General features: G+C 33.6%; 2 protein-coding genes and 1 long non-coding RNA gene across 4 annotated transcripts in view; 2 read left to right on the top strand and 1 right to left on the bottom strand.

Moving 5' to 3' along the window:
- LOC113368440 (RNA-binding protein 45) overlaps nt 1-23,567 on the top strand; it is a 49,096-nt gene that overhangs the window by 2,098 nt on the left and 23,431 nt on the right. The window lies entirely within an intron of this gene.
- The window catches only part of LOC113368439 (zinc finger MYND domain-containing protein 11-like), a 31,881-nt gene continuing 10,232 nt past the window's right edge, over nt 1,919-23,567 (bottom strand). Inside the window, exons 3-12 of the mRNA XM_026609985.1 lie at nt 15,633-15,780; nt 13,999-14,261; nt 12,897-13,219; nt 11,698-11,911; nt 11,437-11,633; nt 11,158-11,277; nt 8,571-9,194; nt 6,099-6,415; nt 4,909-4,984; nt 1,919-2,258 (exon numbers count right to left, since the gene is read on the bottom strand). Coding sequence (XP_026465770.1) covers nt 2,097-2,258; nt 4,909-4,984; nt 6,099-6,415; nt 8,571-9,194; nt 11,158-11,277; nt 11,437-11,633; nt 11,698-11,911; nt 12,897-13,219; nt 13,999-14,261; nt 15,633-15,780 — 2,444 coding nt within the window. The 3' untranslated portion in view covers nt 1,919-2,096. The remainder of the gene's footprint in view (nt 2,259-4,908; nt 4,985-6,098; nt 6,416-8,570; nt 9,195-11,157; nt 11,278-11,436; nt 11,634-11,697; nt 11,912-12,896; nt 13,220-13,998; nt 14,262-15,632; nt 15,781-23,567) is intronic.
- On the top strand, nt 21,188-22,034 carry LOC113368443. Of its 2 annotated transcripts, none has more exons than XR_003366400.1 (3): nt 21,188-21,295; nt 21,479-21,558; nt 21,669-22,034. It is a non-coding gene; the product is annotated as an uncharacterized LOC113368443 (long non-coding RNA). The 2 variants fall into 2 exon arrangements; XR_003366399.1 differs by having other exon boundaries at nt 21,194-21,295; nt 21,366-21,558.

Here is a 23,567-nt window from a genome sequence, read left to right as displayed (position 1 = left end):
TTAACACATTTTTCCAAATTATAAAGAAATGGCAGATCTAGCACAATCAAATGGTTTTGAATTTCTGAAATCGGTTCCGGCGTTTTTGAGCAAACGTTGATAAAGGTCTAATTTGACAAATGCCAAAAAAGCGATATCAATTTTTTGCAAATTTTGATGGATATTTAAAAGGTCCAGTCGTTTTTTAGAAAACGTCGATTTACTTACGGAAAAAAACTGTTCACACATACATACTTTTTCCAAAATTTGGTCTCATTCGATTTAGAATGGCTTGAAAACGTCGAGAAAACATAAAATTAACGATGGGATTTTTTGATGAAAACAAACTCTTCGGGAAGCTAACAATTGTAATGAGATATGATAATGTTTTTTCAAGATCAATATTATATTGGATTTATCGCGCTAACAGGTGACCAACAAATCACGTTGGACACGAATTTCGTGAATTTTATTATTAGATTTAATAGGTTTTTTTTTTGAAGAAGAAATTCATAATTTTTACCTGTGAAATTTTTTCTTCAAATCTCTTACCCTCCGTTGTGCATTCAGAAATAAATGTTTCTTTCCAACTTTCACCTATTTTCAGAAATTCAATAGATACTTAATAGAAGCCTGAATTGAAGTATTAGTTAGCGATATATCTGATAATGATGATTATTCATGATAATATATATTTTATTGTAACTAATTAAGTTTATTTTGACCATAATTTGTAATTTCTCATAATATAGTTTGAATATACGCTAAAGTTTTCACGCAACGCCTATTACTCGCCTCCCGCCATAGCATTTTTGCCCTCGTCTGGCAAGGGCTTATGCTAGCCAGAATGGTCTGGCAATGGCACAGTCCTTTTTAGAATTGCTTAGATAAACACTATGTAAATTTCAGCTTTACAGGACAAGTTTTTTTGGGACATTTTTTGCTCACTTTCCGGCTCGTCTGGCAGGTATTTGTGCAGGTCGAAATGGGTGGGCAGATTGATTTTCGAATTTCTCAATGAGTAAATTATATCGTATAAAAATTTGAACTTACAGGAACAAGTTTAATATTTTCGGGTATTTTTTACACTTTCAAACGCCTGGACGACCATGATGTGCAGGGCTAAAAACCTGCCAGACTGTCGTTTCCGTACGTAGCACGTTAAGAATCATCTGTACAAAAATTTTTAGCCTTACAGGAACACCGTTATTCAAAAGGTTCACTGGCTCTTGGTCTAAATATTTATAATAATTTATTTGAAAACATTCAGTATTCCTCGAACATTTCGTTACGGTACGGGAAGTTCAGCAATTTGCCTTAAGGCACGATGCCATAATAGCCTCAGACAGAATTCCACTTACAGCTAGTTTAAATTGAATTCGAAATGAAATGACGATTGTTAATGTTCTGGAGTTAATTAATTTATTTATTAATGTACATTTGATTTGCTCAGATATAACAATAGATAGCTAAAATAATGAAAGTTACAGAGGTAACAAACAAATACTAGTATTTTGTAATAATATATTTGAAACGTTTTAAAATTTCTCGAATATTTCATTACGGTGCGGGAAGTTCCAGCAATTGCCTTAAGGCACGATGCCATGCACCCCGCTAGTTTCTGATATTATCGTGGCGTTAATTTTGTGTGTTTTGTTCTTTGTTCATTATGTATTGATATTTATTATGTACATATAAATAGTTAATTATTCATTTACTTTTTATTTCGAATAAACATTTCAAGAATGTACATAAATATTTGTTCTAAAAAATCTACCCAATGATTCAAAAACGATTTATGATAACATTAAGGTCAATATTTATTATAATTTCAAAAATATATAAATCAATAAACTTAAACATTCAATCCTCCTCACTCGCCAACAATCCATTCCTAAGCTACCTACATTTAATGTATCATAATATACAAAATATAAACTTTAATAATACGACCTATCAATAACTTATAAAACTCCGTCCATTAAATTTCTCGATTTGTTTTATTCACAATCCTTTTTCGATAATAATACTTATACTATAATATGCAAATTAAAAACCTTATGATATATATATTTATGTGTACAATTCTTATTATTATAATAACCTGTTGTTGTTGTTCATCGTCTTCTTTGATGACTGGCAACATGTTGTTGTTTATCTTTTTCTGCGACAGACTCTTTTGTGTTCGGCTTGCCAATGCTGTTGCTGGCAAGTCGTTGTTGACAATAGGCAGTGTTCCAGCAGCAATAGTATATTGCCTCGTCTCCACAATAGTAACACTGGATATTGCCAGGAATGAAAAGTATGGAAGAAGTATAAATAGATTATAATATATAAGATAATATATATATATATATATATATATATATATAAACAAAGTCTAGTAATCAGGCATAACATCAATAAAAATAAAGTAAAATTTTAGCTTTATCTTCAAGCTAAAAAATCTGAACTAAAATTATGTCAAAAATATTCAATGTCTGGATGCGAGATAAAAAATGATTGAATTACTAAAATGGCTATAAAAAATAGGAATTTGTGGTAGAAGGGAGAAAATTTAGGGCTGAATGTATTTTCATAGAAAAAGTTTATCCACATAAAACAAAAAAAACTAGTTGGTTTGGTATTTAGCCTTGAGGCAAGTTACATGAACTTCCCGATATGTGTAAATAATCGACTTAATCAAAAAAAAAATGTGTAAATATTATACTTCATCAATCCTACATTAAAAAAAACGATAATAATTTTAGCAAAGTTTGACGAATTTTTAAAATTAAACTACTTTATCGCCAAAAAAAGGTCCATGAAAATCGGCTTAATTTTTTTTTCAACAATTCATCACAAGAAAACGGTTCGGTAGATTTTCACCTAAAATTAATCAGTACCATTCCCAACTAATATCTTTCAAACAGTTTTTGATTTTTTAAAATCGGTTCGCTAGGATGAGCTTAAATGTGGACGAAAAGTTTAACACTTTTTTTCAAATTGCAAAGAAACGGCTTGACAGATCGTCACACAAAACTGACAAACGATAGTCCTCACCGAAATACATCAAATGGCTTTTAAATTTCTAAAATCGGTTCAGGCGTTTTTCAGAAAACGTCGATCAAAAGTCTAATTTTGACAAATGCCAAAAAAACGATACCAATTTTTGCAAACTTTGACGAATTTTTAAAGCTGACCCAGTTGTCGTAGGACCGTAATATTTTAGTATGATCTAGAAGACTATGGTATCTACCGTCAAAAAAAAATCATAAAAATCGTCGAAATTTTTTTTTTAAACTTTATTACAAGAAAACGGCCCGGCCGATCTTTACCAAAAACTAATCAGCACGATTCCCAATCAATATCTATCGAGCGGTTTTTGAATTTTCAAAATCGATTCAGAATTGCGGGCTAAAACGTAGACGAAAATTTTTCCACTTTTCTGCGATTTATAAAAAAACGGCTTGGCCGATCGTCGCACAAAACAAACAATATTTCTCGTCGAGATACATCGAATGGCTTTTAAAATTTTGAAATCGGCCCAGCCGTTTTCGAGAAAACGTCGATTTACGGCAAAAAATCTGTTCACATACACACACACACACACACATACTTTTTCCAAATTTGGTCTCATTCGATTCAGAATGGCTTGAAACGTCGAGAAAACATAAAATTAGATAATCGGATTTTTTTGATGAAAACATAAACTTCTCCTTCGGGAAGTTAAAAAACACTTAAGGATATTCTAAAAAAGTTGAACCAATTAATTAAAAAAAGTATTGAGGGCGTTCAACCCTTAGCACTAAAGTGTATGAACTTTTTTTTACTTACATAATATATATTAGTTATAAAACAAATTTATTAAATTGATTAGGTCTATGCTTTTTTGCATGTTTTTATTTATATTTTTCTGTAATTATGTATTTTTTAAATTGTTTTAAATTGTAACCCTGAAATATTTAATTGTAGCACTAAAGATGGGTCAAATCAAGACCCGAAACGTATGTTTTCATAATAAAAAACATATTTCTTCAATAAAACTGTTTTTAATTACTGGATGGATGCCCAAGAACAAATTTTATCATATATATCTACATATATATAAAAATAAGTCGGGTTTTCCTTCCTGACGATATAACTCCAGAACGTACGAACCGATTTCGACAATTTTGCATTCGTTGGAAAAGTCTCGGGCTCCGCAAGGTTTATAAATAAGAAAATTAGTGGTGCATGGCATCGTGTCCTGATGCAAATTGCTGGAACTTCACGCACCGTAATTAAAAACTCGAGTAATGACATTAGTGAGAATTATCAGAATTATGCTTGGTTAAGTCAACGAGCAATTCTTGCCGCAAAGAATAATGATGTACACGCACTGAATTTCACCATTCAATCAAAAATTGCTGGCGATTTGGTGACATACCAATGATTCCGACTGGTCTTCCGTTTGACTTCAAACGATTGCAATTTCCAGTTCGCCTTGCGTTCGCAATAACAAGTCGCAAGGCCAATCGCTTAGTGTTTGCGGGATAAATTTCAAATAGATTACTTAGAAAATCATTGTTTTTTACATGGGCAGTTAAGTTATACGTTGCCTGTTCAAGAGTTGGAAAACCACCCGCTTTGTTTGTGTTAACGTAAGACCAAAAAACAAAAATTGTGGTTTACCAAAGGGCACTTCAATGAAACGGATAATTTGCGGATTTACTTTCATTTACTTAGAGAAGTTCAACTAAAAAGACTTCATTTTTGTAATCCAAATAAATTCATTATTGTTGTGTAATAAAATCATTTTTTTCCTTTTCAAATATAAAACAAACAAAAAATTTCTTCATCTTTCTCACGAAACCAACTGGTGGCGAAATGGAGTTCGTCGGGTTTGCTAGTATATATATATATATATATATATATAAATATATATATAATGAAATCAAAGAGACTCACCCATTGCCTTTTCTTCACCTCGAACAAAATCGATTTAACATGTTCGTCAACCATAGCTTGTAGTTCTGCTTCCCATCTATAAATATTAATTCACATATTAAAACTAGCTGTAAGTGGAATTCTGTCTTAAGGCAATTAAGGCATCGTGCCTTAAGGCAAATTGCTGGAACTTCCCGTACCAAAAATTATTATTTGTTTGAAAAACAATTAACATTTTTGAAAAAAAATTACTTAAAAAAAATAAGATGTTTGAGAAACTATACATTAGACAAAAAATTACTTTTTTTTGAAAAAAAAAAATAAAAAAAAAAATTTTTTTTTTAAATTTTTTTTGAAAAAAATTTTTTTGGAAAAAAATTTTTTTCTTTATTTTGACATATTTTGGAAGATCTAAACTTTTTTTCAAAGTAATCGCACTGCTTTAACTTCATAAAGACGAAATATCAAAGCGCGTAAGCGCCGCGTCGCCGTCTAACGTGTAAGCATTGGTACGGAACCCATAGGAAAGTAAACAAAATTTATACTTATTGTTAAAATCTCTATAAAATATCTGATAATTTGATATGCATATGTCTAATGATCATTTTTGACCGTCAAATGACATTTTTTTTTTCCTTTTTTCATTAGATCTCCGAAACCGCTCGACCTGCCTTTATGAAAATTTGATCGGTTCTTCACCTTGTCAATACAAGTAAAATGTTTTTTGAATTATTGAAATCGGACGCTCCGTTCTCTTAAAAACTGAGTTACCGTTTTTGGCACTTTTTTCCCCGTATCTTCGGAACGGCTAGACGTGCCTTCGCCAAAAACTAATCAGCACGTCTCCTTATCAATACGAATCAAATGTTTTTTGAATTATTCAAATCGGTTGATCGGTGTTCCCGAAATCGACGACGAAAATTTGTATCCGCACATACATACACACACACACACACACACACACACATACATCCATTTTTTCTAAGAAACCTTTGAAACGTCGAGAAATGCAGAAATTTTCATTTTCGATTTTTTTGCGATTACTATAACTTGCCCTACGGGAAGTTAAAAATAAATCAAGTAAATTGTTTAATCATGCCTGTTTTGAATTGAAATTTGATTTACTTCAAAAATAATATAATCTATATTTGCTAGATTTGGCAAAAATACATCCAGGACAAACTCTGTCTATCATTTATCCTTTCCCCCACCTTTCATTTTCGGCCATAAGAGCCTCATGAGCGATCCTGGCGGCTTCCTTCATACTCGAAGCCTGCTCCACCTTCAACTTTATCCTTTCAAAATTCTCTCTGCGAGACACTCCGCCGCCCTGAGTGGCCCTGGCCAGTCGTGGGGCTTCACCCTGTTTGGAAGCTGCACCAGAACGATTTGCATTCGAAGAATTGGACGTAGAGTTGGAATTGTTCTGCGACGTTGAAGGAATTTCTTGGGTGGAACTTATCAAGGCTTCTTGGCTGCTTCCGATGCTGCTGTGGGCCTTGGCTCTGGTCGGTTTGGAGGAATAATCCTGGGAAATAATAAATATGGTAAAATGACCAATTGATAAAAATCGATTGAAAGTCGGTTAAGCAGTTGCTTAACCGGCCTTGAATTAACTATGATATATCTTATATATAAAATGAAGCTCTCAATCAAATGATCCGGTGAAACTTGAAAACGGCTAAACCGATTTGGCCAGTCTTAGTCTTGAAAAATTCGTGCTAATCAGTAGGTTGTCGCAAAGGTGAGATATTATTTCAAAATCGCGTTAAAACTTTACATTTTTAGTTTGAATTTTTTTGTAGAAGCGTAATTTGTATAAAATAATGGACGGTGGCTAATACGTCAAATGTCAAATGTGTTTGATGATGATGTTCAGTTACGTTAATAGGATGTTTTACGTGAATATTATTTAACTATGATTAAATTCCAGTAAGTAGTTCTGTTCGTAGTTATATTTATACACAAAAACGTTAGTAAACAGGCCGCAAGTGTTACTAGAAACTCAAAATATCAACTTCTTTGAAATGTTAATATGAAAATGCACTTTTTGGCATATTTTTTTCAAACACGATGCTCTGGAAGATCTCATTTGTATAATTATATACTCATTGGTACTTATAAAACATTCTTTACGTTATGTTTAGGTTATTTAAAATCAAAATTAAAAAAATTTAATTGTTTGTTTGAAATGTGTTATTTGTTGTGATATAATTGGTTTGATTTTTATAATATAGTTTAAATTTGCTCAAAGTCAAATTGGACTTTTGTGCCTCGCCCTGCTCTACATATATACTTTGTTTTAAATTTACTTTAATTTATCGAATGTTACTTGAAATTTTTCAAAAAGCAGGTCAAAGAAGAAATACTTAATTCATTTCCTATCTCGCCTTGCAGAAATTTGAAAAAAATTTATAAGCTTAGTAGTATTATGTACAATTATACACAAAATGAAAAACTTGAAACGTAAACAATAAGTCGAAAGACCAAAAATGACTTGGATTGGATTATACTAGGGAATGCAATACCGGTATACCGGTATACAGAATTACCGGTAAACCGCCCGATTTTTTGGGCGGTATTTTTACCGGTATTGATCCCAAAAATACCGGTATTTTCGGTATTTTTATATAAGCGCTATTTGATACATAATACACTAAAGTTTAAATTTCTCGGAACAAATTTATCTTTAAATTCCATAATCGCATAAACAGCTATATCTTCAAGTGATTCTATAAGATAAACAAATGTCAAATATTATCTCAACTCGTCATTAAACTGGACTGGACTCATTAAATAGAATTGGACTGATAGATTATGATGTTTGTTTCATCTTTTGTAAAAATGTAACGGTTTTTTAAGTGATATTTGCGCCTAAATATTTTATATCATACAGATTATCTCTGCGTAATCTTTATTTTTTTCTAACTTTATACATAATAATTATGATAATTACTATAAATGTTTTTGCTTCTTATTATCTCGACAAAGTATCCGATATTAAATTATATATTTGTAGAAAAATTATTTTTTTAAAATATTGGAGATTATGCTAATTTAACACATCGGATACAGACAATACAGTTTATTATAATAATGTAATATGATCTTTTATGAGTTTTTGGTCTTTCTTACTCATAAGTTTGTTTTCGTGAAAAGTACTCAATATACTTGATAGTGATAATGAATGAATTAAATTGGATATATCTTTGTTAAATTATTATTTAAAAAAATAAACTTATTGTTTAGTTGAATATAGGTGTAGTTGTACAGACATTTTTTTATATTTGCACTAGTAACTTTCAATTTTGTTTACGTTTGTTTAAGATAATGAAAATACCGGTAATTTACCGGTATTTCGGTTTTAAAATGAAAAATTACCGAAATACGGGTATTGAAATTTTCCATCGATATTGCATTCCCTAGATTATACCATGTTTTCTATAGAAAGTGTATAAAACTTCCAGTTTGAATTGTATTGACAAAATATGGACAAACTAAAGGGGTTTATTGTTTCTATAATACCTAATTGTATACAGCATTCAAACAATAACACATCCTTATACACTTAAAGTATTAATATTTTTGATTCTCTAGAAATTGTTTAGAATATACCTTACTTAGCAAAACAACGTTTGCCGGGTCAGCTAGTAAATAATAATTGTTCCAAAATTTCTACTCACCGTTTCTCCTATATAGTCAATAGTCTTCATCGTAATCAAATTTCCTTCCTCGTCCGAACTGTTACAAAGACTGACAACATCCACATCGGCGCTCTCATCATTCTTCGGGCCACAACTGCGTTTACCCTTACTCATCTCCTCCTTATCGACCGACCGTTTATCACTTTTACCATCCTTTGCTGACTTCTTAGGAGTCTTCTTAGGAGTCTTCAGCCTAACATCCAGAGTCTTCTCCTCTTCGTCCACCGTACTGATATCGTAAACATTCATATCGGGTGCAGTGACCAGAGAGTTCCTGGTCATCCTAGGTTTTGGTTTAGTATCATAATTACCGCCACCGTTACTCACTTGCAAGGTGCGGGTTAGTTTGACTGTCGGTACCATTTTGTTGGCGGACTTGTCGCCGGCGTTCGATTTGGGTTTGCGGCCGGCTTTTTTCTTTTTGGCTGGGGCGACTGGTTTGGTTTCATCGTCGGTGTCTGCTTCTTCTGGTGTAGTACTCCTTTGCGATCGCTTCGATTGTTCAGCTTTGTAAGTGAACAAGCTGTTTGGACGTTTGAGGAGCTCTTGGTGCTTTTGGAGTTCTTCGAGAGCTTTGTTGAGGGTGACGGTGCGTTTCATTAACTAAGGGAGAAAAACAACTTTATAATATAGCTCTGATTTTAATCATTTCTGAAGATGAACTTCTTTAGGTGCGACTAGGGAGTAAATTTACGAGATGAAACTGAAAATATGACGATAGTCCGTTACGCCTAAGTATTTATACTGAAAACAGATTTTGTAACTATGGACAGTAGGGGCAGTCGGGGCTACTGCCAAGGGCGGCAAATTTTCGGGAGCGGCAAATGTGATAGTGAGAAAAAAATTCTATACAATATAATTAACTCATTTTTTTAATAACATTTTTTATTTCAATAAATATAATTAACAAAACATAATACGATTGCAATTGAAAATTTGGAAATTTGGCTTATATAAAGTTTGAAAGCTGAAAGTTTAAGAAAAATATGTTCTTCAGATCTAGAGCGCCCTTAAGATAACGAATTAGTGCACTTCCAAGCTTATATCGCAAAAAAAAAATTAAACTAGCGACGCTTGGCATTGTGCTTTAAGTCAAGTTACTGAAACTTCCCGTCACATTTTATAAAGAGCTTTAAAATTTTTGAAAAATGAAAAAAAGTGAATTTAAAAAACTTTTATATTTTTAATTTTGTTTTTTTTTTGTGAACTTTTATTTATTAAGATTAAAATTTTCTTTAAACTTTGAAACAACTATATTTTTAAGATTTTATATTTTGGAAAAAAGGACTTTTTTCAAGAAAAAAAAACTTTGAAAAAAAATGTTACCCCGTAGTTATAGTAATGGGCCAAAAATCAAAAATGAAAATTTTTGCATTTCTCGACGTTTTGAAGGTTTCTAAACATTTTGGCATACCTAAGACAAAATGGATGTGTGTGTGTGTTTTGTATGCCCGCATTTTTTCGTCCGCGTTTTCGGGCGCACGGATCAACCGATTTGAATGGTTTAAAAAACATTCGATTCCTATTGCTAGGGAGATGTGCTGCTTAGTTTTTGGCAAAGACAGGTCCCGCAATTTCGAAGATACGAAGTAAAGAGTGCAGAAAATAGAAATCGAATGTTTTTGAGAGAACGGAGTATCGGATTTGAATGATCCAAAAAACATTCAATTAGTAGTGAATGGGAGAAGAGGTGAGTAGTTTTTGGCAAAGGCAGGTCCCGCCATTTCGAAGATACTGAGCTAAATGTGCAAAAAATTGCAGTTTTTGAGTGAACTAAGCGTCCGATTTGAAATATCTAAAAAAACTTTCTGCTTGTATTGCTACAAAACAATTGCTTTTGAGGATAAAAAATTCTAACATCTTTTTTTATTTTCCATAAAATATTTTTGTAATTTTGGATTAAAAATTGAAAAAATTACCCAGGCTAAGCACAGTCTAAGCGCCACTCTGGTACAAATGTTTACCCAAGTGCGTTTAGACTGTAAATGTACTGGAACACTTTTCCAATTTTGTGAAAAACTATTGAAAAATATGAAAATGCCGCCAAGCTAAGCACAGTATAAGTGAAAATGTCGCACAGAATTATTTGCAAATGCATATTAGACTGTGACTATACGGGAGCACTTTTTCAATTTTGTGTAAATTAAGCAACTATTTTTTTAAATTGGCAGCACTTCTCCTTATCAATACAAATCGAATGTTTTTTAAATTATTCAGGTCGGTTGAACCGTGTAAATTTGTATCCGAACACTCACACACATATACATCCATTTTTTTCTAAGGTATGCCAAAATGTTCAGAAACCTTTGAAACGTAAAGATATATGAAAATTTTCATTTTCGATTTTTTTCAAGTAATCAACAGTACATTTATTTTTAATATTCAAACAACTTATCAAAACCAAAATGCTGGAACGAATTCATGGCATTTCAATGTGTTCCTGGGAAAAAAATTGTTTCTAAATACGCGCGATTACGCAACGGATTATTAAATTATTATTAAATATGAAATAAGGGCCAAAGGACCAGGATAAATAAATAAATCAACTAATAAACTTTTATCTTACCTGCATGTCCTGGTAAGGAGTATCGATTGGTTTAACACATTGCGGATCAATAATACCCCGAAAGTGTTTGCCACCAAAAAATCTTACATCGTAATTTCCATCAGCATTAATTTTAATAACCTGAAAACAGTAAAAAAAAAACATATATAAATAACAAGTAACTAAGTATTTAATAATATAATTAGTAAGACAAAATTAAAAGTAAATCCAACTTATAGATCTGTTATAAATAGTTTTCTTTTTAATTAAAAGAATAAATAAATTACAAATATTTATTACCTTAGCAGGCCAATAAGTGTATCCTTTCTGCTTGGCAAAAACCAGTTCGTGTCTGGGTAAACAAGGTTTTGCAAACCAGAGAGGATCATCCTGTTCATTTGAATGCCGGTAGCAATCTCTGCACTGTCTAATTTCACTCAAATCGAAAGTGCTATCATTCAACATATATTTAGCAGCTTCCATCTGCTCAGAGGACACTGAAATATAGACACAATCAATTACTAATAAGTTCGATTTTTGATAGATTCTATTTTTTTTTACCTCCAAACAGTATCCCGACATGATGAACAATATCAGAAACGTCTGAAGAGAATCCGGTGAGGCTTTCATAAGCTCCACGTCTAATTTTGTCCTGCATTTTTCTTAGAGACATTGGAAATCCCCGAATCAGGTAAAGGGAACACCAGGCCTCGTCGCTTGAAGTGATTGGTGTTTTGCCAGAAGGAATCATATCACTTAGGGATTCATCTGGTAACTGAAAAAGAAATTATTGAAGAAGTGAAATTACACAAGATGGAAATAAAAATATAAGTTGATTTTTATTGAACTCATATTGTTAACTTCCCGTGGGGTAAGTTATAGTAATCGCAAAAAAATCGAAAATGAAAATTTTTATATATCTTTACGTTTCAGAGGTTTCTGAATATTTTGGCATGCCTTAGAAAAAATGGATGTATGTGTGTGTGTGCGGATACAAATTTTCGTCGACTATTTCGGGAACACCGATCAACCGATTTGAATAATTCAAAAAACATTCGATTCGTATTGATAAGGAGACGTGCTGATTAGTTTTTGGCAAAGGCAGGTCTAGCCCTTACGGAGATATGGAGCAAAGAGTGCAGAAAATAGAAATCGAGTTTTTGAGAGAACGGATCATCAGATTTGTATGATACAAAAAACATTCAGTTCGCAATGACGAGGAAAAGTGGTTATAAGTTTTTGGAAAAGGTAGGCCCAGCGGTTTCAAAGATACAGAGTTAAATGTTAAAAAAATGGCAGTTTTAAAACTTTTTTTTCTAATTTTTTTTCAAAAAATATTTTTGTAATTTTGGATTAAAAATTCAAAAAATTACCCAGACTAAGCACAGTGACATAAGTGAAAATGTCGCACAGGGACTATACGGGAGCATTTTTTCAATTTTGTGTAAATTAGGCAACTTTTTTTTTGAAATTGAATTCGAAATGCAATGACGATTGTTAATGGTCTGGAGATAAATTGATTTATTTATGATATACATTTGATTTGCTCAGATATAACAAGATAGAAAAAATAATGAAAGTTACAGTATTTGTAATAATATATTTGAAAACATTTAAAATTTCTCGAATATTTCATTACGGTACGGGAAGTTCCAGCAATTTGCCTTAAGGCACAATGCCATACACCACTAGTTTTAAAATAAAATTTTCAAAAAATAGTGTTGAGCTTAAATTGTAAGACTTGCTCTAATTATATTTACCCAGGTGTGTATCCTGTCATAAGTAAACTGCAGCAGATAATTTAATTCTTTAACAGTACAATCAACCAAACCGCCTTCCTTCTGTTCCAAATTAGCTAGCCGGCAAACATAACAATGTGTATCAGTCCCCACTTTACTAGAGAACTCATCCTCAAAGTCCTCATCGTCACATTTAATCTCCTTTTTATCAATGTCTTCCTCATCAACAGATTTATTTTTAACTGCAGATGCCAACGGAAGTAGTTTTGTGTTTTGTGACAAGGTAGAAACACCATTATCTTCTGATGAAGTCTTGTCGGACGTCGAATTAGGTTTAACCGTATCTGTAAATTTACCAATATTAAATTATTATCCAAATATTGCTTTAAGTGGCACAACTAGTGTGAAATTTTCAAAAAATCGAATTTTCAATTTTTCCATATTTCGATAGGTTATACCGTTAAAAATAATATACCAAAATTTTATATCGATGTCTTAAATAGTTTTTGAGTCACAACCATTTAAAGAGTATATATATAGTATATAGTATAACGATGATTTTATCTTTAAAAGCGTTTTTCTCGAAACAGCATTTTCCGAATTTGCTGCAGCGATTACTCAAAAACAAATGATCCGATCACTATCGTTTTTTTTCACATGTGCTATATATAGTTATCCGTAAAATGAACTATCGATTTTTTGATCGGATCAAAATTCGAATTTTGGCAGCCTAAAAACGACCAAAATTTTGGGTAAAATTCGATTTTTTTTTAAAAAACGCCGTCATTTTGTCAATTTTTGATTTTTTATTATCGTAGTTCATTTTACAGACAATATTATCTGGTTTAATGAATTTTTTTTCAATTTCATCCACTTAGAAGGCTGGAATCACTGCAGCAGTGAAGGGCCTTTTTTTGTCGCGCCGTTGGAGATCGACGATAACTTAAAAAATATTTAATTTTTTTCTTCAAAAATTGTACTATGTATTCTTAAAACATGCATAAATATATCCTTAAAATTTTGAAATGATTGATAAAGTAGTTTTTTTAATATAAATTCCCAAAAATCATCTATTTTTAGGCGGTTACACTAGTTTTGCCCCTTGAATTGCATTAATTCCTACCGTCGTCTTCTTCTTCAATGATGACAACATCACTGGAGTCGCTTTCGATGCTATTTTCTTCCACAGTGTCATTGAGTTTTCCATTAACACTTTTCATCAGCATCGATTTGTCCCTAGAGGAATCATTTAAGGAGTCATTTTTATGCGCAGCTTTAGTACTGCTCATAAAACCCATGCTCAATTTTACACAAGTCGAATGAAATACTCGGTGGCACCCTTGGCATGCTGTCACATCACCGGCCAGATGACACTCGTAACAATACCTAGAAAAATAAATAAATAAATAAATATACAGTAGAATGCGATTAGTATGACGCCGGATATATTGACAACCGCTTAATATGACGTAATCGCACTAGGAATTTGGTTTGCATATAAAATTCCTTAAAAAAACAGCTTTCTAGTCGGATATATTGACATCGCTTACATTGACATGTCACTTATGATGACCCATTTTTGCAAAAAAATATGTCCAATTATAATGACCGACAAAATTTTACATGATGTAACCAAGTCTACGAAAGCAATTGCTATGTCTTTTGTGCACAATAGCACCAGGGACTGTTTCTACAATAAAATTATGCAAAGAAATCAATCAAAAATTACTGATTACTTACATTAAAAAACACATTTGTATGTTTATGGGTAGGGTAGACTAATTATTAATGGCCCACCACGGATATCTCATAAACAAATAAAATTAGATTTTTTTTAACAATTGTATTTGATAGTAGAGGGCAAAAAATGTATAAATTCATAACCAGCCATCACCTTTATTCTTATGACTTTGCTATCAGAAGATAAGCAGCACATGACTGCGATAAAAAAAAGGACCAGCTGAACCTTTACTTTGGCAAAGGTGTAAGCAATAAAATAGTAAAGTTCAAAGAAAGCAATTTTACAAAAGATTAATTGAATAAATTGTTATTCCGGCTCTTCTGATGAATATTTCTGACCAATAGCAGATCAATGTAATATACTGTGTTGTCTTTGTAAAAAATGTACCCACAGAATTAATATTTTGCATTGGTTCAATAATGTAGCGTAAAATGCCTTTACAATTTAATAGAAGAAATTGCATCGGTTCACCCCCTGATTGTTCCACTTTACCCCGTATGTGAGGTAAAATGGGTCAGGTACCCAATGTTTAAAAAATAGTAAAAAATATAATAGTTATATAATTATTATAAAAATATAATATATTAATATAATATTATATAATTATTATGTAAGTTTTTCTGAACATAGTTCGATAGATGTTTCTTTGATGTACTATGTTTTGTGTTGTTCATTGGGTTTAGACAGTATAATTACCGTAAGTCAAATTGGACTGTTGTGCCCCGCCCTACCCTATGTCAATTTTATTTTATATTAAATTTTAATGTTTAATTTTTATTTTTAATTAAAACATTTGTATAGGCTTTTCTTTTAAATTAATGAAACATGTAACATATTTACATACTAAAAAGTTTTTCTTCAGTACGCTTTTAATGACAACCGGTTAGTATGACGAGATTTCGGCGTCCCTTCGATGTCATACTAAGCGGATTCTACTGTATATATATATATATATATATATATATATATATATATATATATATATATATATTCTTATGTTACTCAATTATTATTACCAGTCATGTTTAGGTAACGAAGGAATTTCTGTTGGTATTTTGTAGGTCTGAGATTCTACTCCTCTCTTTTTGCCTCGGGCACCCACTGCATGCACTTGCACCAATAAACCATCCTGGTGACATTTTCTTACAATGTTCTCACCTTCTTCTACAAATAGTAAAAATAAAAGTTAATCTTTTATGCTTTGGACTGTGGTATTATTCACTTTTAACGCGTGCATTCTTTGTATTTAATATAACATTCACAAATTGTATGCTATCTATATTATCTTTGTTTTTCAAGCTGTTTGGATTTAGTTAAATATTATATTATTCATTCTTCTATTAACTTCATTCTACTTAATTTCTGTTTGTTAAATGTTATTTTGATGAAAATAATAGGTTGTCAATTGTAAATTATTGTGAATAATTGTATAATAATTATTTATTGCATATAATATGGTATATTTTATAATTCACCTTTAATAAAGATTTTATCACAATTATGATTTTCACTCTTTTTTTGTTTATAGACTACTTTTCAGGTTGAAAGATTCAAATATTCAAACATACTAAGTACTCATAGATAAACAAACACCACCTTAAATCAGGCTAAGAATTTTGACATTTGCACATTTCAGCCAGCATGAAGTTGGCGACGAAATAGAAGTTAGCCGTCAAAACCGTATAATGTGTCAATACTAATACTATACGTCAAAACTGTCAATAATTTGACAATTGTGCAAACAGGATTTTTATTTTTTTTATGTTGGCGACACTGTTTAAAGAGGCATCGTGCATGGGGGGTTATCTCTGAACAAATACGCTTTACCGTGTTTTGACATTGGGTATTGCCAAGCTTAGATTATAGATGGCTTACATTCGCTCAATTACAACAACGCTCGTTCGCGCATTTGACAGCCGTCGTATGAATGTGCCAATAACCTATATGTTGTTGCTGATCGAGATCGGCAATCGGATCGGATTTGATCAAGATCGTTCGATTCTAAGTATCGGTCTAATATTGCGTCTTTTCTAAACAAAGCGCAAATTTGTCAGGGGCTTGCTCCGCTTCCGACACAAAATTATAAGGTGAACGTGCCTTTTGCTACTTTCTTTCCAAATTCTGGATCGGAATTGGTAATGGATTGAAAGTAGCACATTAGAAAGTGTTATTCAAAATTTTCTAAAGTACAGTGTTTTATATTTTAATAAATTCAGTGGACATCAAATAAAATCACTAGAATTCCCGGGCGGGAGCCTAGGAAAATGTCGCAAGACATGGATGTCTTGACGAGCACCGTCCTCAAAAATAAGTACCAGGCGTTATCGGACCGCAGTGAAATGGACACGGATCGAGAGATAGACGAGTACCGGGTAGTGAAACGCAAGAAGCGACTAAGGCAAAACAACGTTGAAAATGCGACAGGAAACCAGAACGCAACTACTCAGAAGCCATCTACATCGAAAACAGAGCAACTAGGAGCCAAGAACACCACCGCACCGCAGTCAAGGATACCACCTATCATCGTCAAAGGCCAGCTAGACTTGAAAGTGATCAAATATATCAAAGATACGACGAAAATAATATTCAGGACCCAATATTTAAAGCCACAATTGCACAAAATATATGCCGATACGATTGCAGAACATGAAAAACTGAAAACCATACTAAGGGATTGTGATTTCCAATTTTACACCTATACTATGCAGCACGACATCCCTAAGAAAATCACTATCACTGGCCTAAATCCAGACATGACTGAAACGGTGGTTCTAGAAGAGCTGAAAGCCAAGGGCATTAAGGTAAAGCAGGTGGTCCAAATTAAGAAGAAGGAATCGGACGGCAGTCAGCGCAAACTCCCTATATATATTGTCCTTCTAGATAAGGAACAAGAGATGGCCAAACTGAAGGAAATAAACAATATAGAAGGGCATATATTCAAATGGGAGAGTTACAGGCCACTAAATAAGACTATACAGTGCCACAAGTGCCTGAACTTCGGCCATACCTCGTATACGTGCGACATGCGGTATAGATGCATAAAATGCACGAACGTGCACCCACCGGGAGTGTGCACGAAGCCACCAACCGAGGACCCGAAATGCGTGAACTGCCAAGAAAACCACCCGGCTAACTACTCACAATGCCCAGCTCTAATTAACTATAGAGCAAAAAGGGATAAAGATGCGCAAAAAAGACACCAAACATACAGGCCAGCGCCAACACCCGCGCCGCTGACGAGGAGCTTCTCGTCAGCTTTAAAACCCACCAACGATGGCCATAACAACAGATCTGCGTTTCCTGAACTCCCGGTACCATCATCACCACGTATACCGCCGGCCTCCCAGTATCCATCGCCGAAGATCCAGCCAGCACCAGAACCGATCCGGCCAGCATCCTCACGAATCCGGCCTACCACCAGCCAGTCCGATCCAAACCTGAGTACACCAGAGGGACTATTTACTGTTATGGGTGAGATCAGGAAGTTATTCGCGGATCCCGAGGTAAGACAAATTTTCAGTGAGCTTTATAAACTGACAAAGACATTGAACACAAATATGACTTACAATGACAAATACACAACCATACTTAACTTTTTAACGGCATGCCCATAAATCACGCACGCGACATACACATAATGTACTTCAACTCCAACGGACTCAAAAACAACGTAGACGAACTGAAACAGACCATAACAAAATATGACTTGGACATTGTACTAATTAACGAGACACACCTTAAACCTACGGACAGACTTTACATCAACAACTACAAATATACAGGAACGACAGACCGACAAACTCACGCGGATGGGGAGGCACTGCGATATTGATCAAGTCTAATATAAGACACGAGCAAGTGCCAAACCTGACAGCGGGCGGTTCTGAAATAACAACTATTAATGTATACAAAAGAGGTCAAAAAGTGACTATAATATCGATTTACATCCCGGCAAGCGGACTGCAACTGACGGACCTACAAAACCTACTTGACTCAAATACACACGTCTTAATGGCAGGAGACTTCAACGCGCAACATACATCCTGGAACTGCAACTACAACAACGCGAACGGAATCCGACTCTACGAATATCTGACGGAACACAACACCACGGACGCACAACTACACTATCCTGACACGCCGACCAGATACGCCACCGTACAGACGCACCACCACAGCACGATCGACCTGGCCTTGACAAAAATCTTCACATACCATCCGAACCCATAACTAGAACACTTTTCAACTCTGACCATAACCCTGTTTTTATGACTATCTCTGACAGACTCGACGTCGACAATACTCCAGCACGCAACATTTTGGATTATTCCAGAGCCAACTGGCCACTTTTTAGAGAAATTATTACAGACAATATACGACACACGATACCCATAGAGACCAATACAGACATAGAGGAGGCTGTGACACATCTGACACGGACGATCACGGACACCATCCAACACACAATACCGCTGCGACACGCAAATACATCCACATTTGACACGCTTCCTCAACAAATATTAGTAAAAATTAAATTAAAGAATGATATAAAGAAACTGTGGCAACGTACTGGTGACAGACTACTAAAGGAACACGTAAACAGACTGACAAAAATTATTCATAATGAGATACGTGAGCACCGGAATGACACTTGGACTAAAAAACTAGAAACCATCAACACTGACCCGCACAAAGTTTGGCAAACAGCCAAAAGACTGACGAGGAAAACAACACCTATCCCGCCACTCAAACTACCTGACAACAACTACGCCACGACACCAGCAGACAAAGCAGAAATTTTAGCAACACACTTTGAAAACATACACAGACAAAACGCCGACATGTCCAACGCAGACTTAAGACGAGACGTACGCAATTCTATTCAAAATTTTACTGAACAATTTAACGACAAAGACCTACGAATAGACCCTGCCACAGTTTCAGAAATAAAGTTGACAATCAGAAAAACTACCGAACAGGAAAGCACCCGGACCGGACGGACTACAAAATATAATACTGAAACAACTACCAACGAACGCATACATACTAATTACACGACTGATTAACCGCATAATGGCCAAAGGCCACTTTCCTGCTTCATGGAAAACATCAACTATATTTCCTATCCTGAAGCCGAGGAAACAGCCAGACTCTCCGCAAAATTACAGACCAATCAGCCTCCTCAATACAATGAGCAAAGTAACTGAAAAGATACTGCTCAAACGCATCAACAGACACATCAGACGAAACAAGATTATACCAGACACACAGTACGGCTTTAAGGAACAGCACTCTACGTTACATCCACTGACACAACTAATAGAAAACACTGTACTCAACTTCAATAGACGATAACCGAGAAGGCTTTTGACACCATCTGGATGGACGGACTGATACACAAATTCATAACCCTTAACTTTCCACCATACATAACAAAACTACTCCATTCTTACCTCGCAGACCGTAATTTCACAGTTCAAGTAGACAACACACCCTCGACGATTAAACAAGTGACGGCGGGAGTACCGCAGGGCTCGATCCTGGGACCGTCCTTGTTTAACGTCTACATCCACGACATGCCCACTGACGCCGACACAACACTGTTGACATTTGCTGACGACACTGCCATTTACAGATCATCACGTTCACCTACGCTACTGACTACAAAAATACAGAGACATATAGACGCCCTGACTGATTACACGGAAAAATGGCAAATTAAAATCAATCCTTCTAAAACAGAAGCAATTTTCTTTACAAAAAGCCGTTGGTCCATTACACTTACTGACTTGACGAAACTAAAGGTAATGGGCCATGAAGCTGAGTGGTCCAAGGAAGTCAAATACCTTGGCGTAACCTTGGACTATAGACTCAGCTTCACAAAACATACGAATACAAAAATTGGACAGGCTTACGGGATGATGAATCTACTGAGACCTCTTTTGAACCACAACAGCCCGCTAAGCGTGAAGAACAAGCGGACACTTTACTTGACACTGATAAGACCATTACTGACATACGCCGCTCCGGCATGGAACGCGACAACCAAGACCAACAGACGGAGACTACAAATAGCACAGAACAAAGCACTGCGACTGGTACTAGACAAATCAAGGAACCCACTGACGAGACACTACTACCCAACGAAATATTTACACGAACAGACGGACATACCGACCATACTCGAACACATAAAAAAGCTCACCGAGAATTTTTACCGAAAGTGTAGGGATCACGATAATAGTACCATCCGCGCGTTAGGCCAGTACACATCAGAAATGATCTGGTACGGGAACTATGCCATGCCTAACTACCTGATCGAGCCCGCAGTGAATACATAAGCCATAAAACAATGAATGAAGGATTTTTTTTAGGTGACAAAAATCGTCTCCTTTTTTTGTCCTTGCGAATAATGAATAAAATATTGTACAAATACAAATATAGACAATATTGTAAACCACAAACTTTTGGGTAAAATACCCCAGGGTAGACAAACCCACATATAATTCACTGTATTTTACACTGTATATATTGAATAAATTTTTATTTCTGTCTGTCTGTCTGTTCTGTTGTTGCTAAATATTTCTGTTCTAGTGAATATTTAATAAATAAATTTAGTATGGTCACGTGCCAAGTTGTTTCAACGAATATTGAATTGCACGTCTTAAGTGATGGCCAGGTATGTATGATGAGTTATATTTATTTATATAATGAAAATGTATAATAATAATACACGATGAAAATGTCAGAAGTCAAACACTTTTCAATCAATTCAAGAAAGCATCCTAAAGTTCATGTTCTCCGGAGCCTAAATATGCCGGATTTGTACTATATGAATGTATTTTAATAATAATTATTTTAGAACTTGGTATATCAATGTCAATTCATAAAAATGATGTAAAGGCAGTGGCAGATTGTCGAAGGAGAGTAATCTTACTTCAGGTAACTAAATACAAGTTGCTTATATATTTTTTGAATAATGTAGTTGTATCTTTAAATCAAGTATCTGTCTTTCTTGTAATAATTTATATAATAATATGCTTCTTGTTTAGGCTTCTTTGAGCTGTATTGAAGTGTGTGGATTAGACAAATCTCCTTTACGGGAATCATGAAAGAGTTTTCCTCTCACACAGTCACGACTAGGAGAGCATTCTGATGTAGAATCAGGCGATAATTCTGATAGAGGGTAAACAAAACAATCTAATAAAAAAACACGACAGTGTGCAAATCCAGAGAAAGGGCCAAGTAATTTTAATTCTAAATACCATTTGCAAAGAAAATAAGTAAGGACATAATTCTTGCTTTGAAACTGTACAAAAAGTCTGCAAAGGTATCAAATGCATACATTTTTATTCTGTTTATTGAAAACACCTGGCTTTATAGTTTTTTTTATCTTTTATGGAAGTTTTAATGTTAATGGATTCATCATGATCATAAAATGAGTAAATGTGATTTTCAAAAATCACTCATACACAGAAACTATTTAAAGATTTCGTCAAATGTAACTTTATTAATGATTGATTAGATAGCAAAGTAACTATTAAATGGAGAGATAATAAAGAAGAACATCTCGTAAATGAATTTTAATCCTAGGAATTTAGTTTTATCTCTATTTAGTTTCGAGGTTTATTTTGTTTGGGAAGTATCGTTCTTTTTTAGAAATTTGCTGTTCTTTTTATTCTTTAAAATTTTTGCATTACTTGCCATTCCTTCTAAATTTGTAATTCCATCGTCAATACTCCTGCGCTTTTCACTTCTTAGTTTTTAAGTTTTTAATATATTATTATTAGTCATTAAGTAATTAATATTAATATCGTTAATTAATATTAATAAGTTACTTTTCTTTAGTTTGTAGTACTTTAAAAATATGTTTGTAATATACTTTAATTAATAGTAGTCAGTTATTTCTGTTTAGTTTATATTTCTTCCAAAATATGTCTGTGATATATTTGAAAATATATTTTGTATTTCGTATGTTTTGTTCTTATTTCAAATATTAAAATTTTTTTAGATTTTTTGGCTGTAATGATTATATGTACAAATGTAGAAGTAATACCAGGGGTTAATTTACAAAATGAACATGTGCTGCCATCAATAATCTTAGCTCCGCACTTCAATCGATGAAACGTCAAATCGCCCGACATAGCTATCTATTTATACTTGTTTATCTATGGCATCGTGTGCTTTTGTCAAAAAGTCTCTCTAGCGATGCGTACGTTATTAAACAGATGCAAAATTATCTACAACACGTGCAAGTATATTTAAATTCATTATAATATTTGATATATTTGAAAAGGATACCATACACAGTGAAAATGTCTGAAGAAACAATTATGAATGATCAGAAAATTAAAATTGAACCACTAGAACTTTCAATAGAAGACATAAAACTTGAAAATGAATGTAATGGAAATCTTGCAGGTATTGTTAAGTCTGATTCATGTTTAGAAGATGATGAAACTTGCCTGGAAAGATTTATGAATTCCGAAATAACTATTGAAGAAGAACTCAAACAGGAGATAATTGAGACAGCCGATTGTGAATATGAAATTGATAATAGATCATTTTCAGAATCTAATTATTCGAAAGAGCACATGGTTGATGATGATCAGAAAATTAAAATTGAGCCACTTTCAACAGAAGACATAAAATTTGAAAATGAATGTGATGGAAATCTTGAAGGTATTGTTAAGTCTGAATCATGTTTAGAAGATGATGAAACTTGTCTGGAAAGATTTATGAATTCCGAAGTAACTATTGAAGAAGGAATCAAACAGGAGGTAATTGAGACACCCGGTCCTGAATATGACATTTGTAATAGAACATTTTCAGAATCTAATTATTCGAAAGAGCACATGGTTGACCACATACCTAGAAATGGCAAAAATGGCAACGATAATTGCAATGTATGCGATAAGACATTTAAATATTCATCAAGTTTGCAAAAGCAC

Source organism: Ctenocephalides felis, unplaced genomic scaffold (assembly GCF_003426905.1).
Source record: "Ctenocephalides felis isolate EL2017-DRISC unplaced genomic scaffold, ASM342690v1 CF-g0.4_SCAFFOLD_01170, whole genome shotgun sequence".
Classification (NCBI taxonomy): Eukaryota; Metazoa; Arthropoda; class Insecta; order Siphonaptera; family Pulicidae; genus Ctenocephalides; species Ctenocephalides felis.
This window is presented reverse-complemented; position numbering and strand designations above follow the sequence as displayed.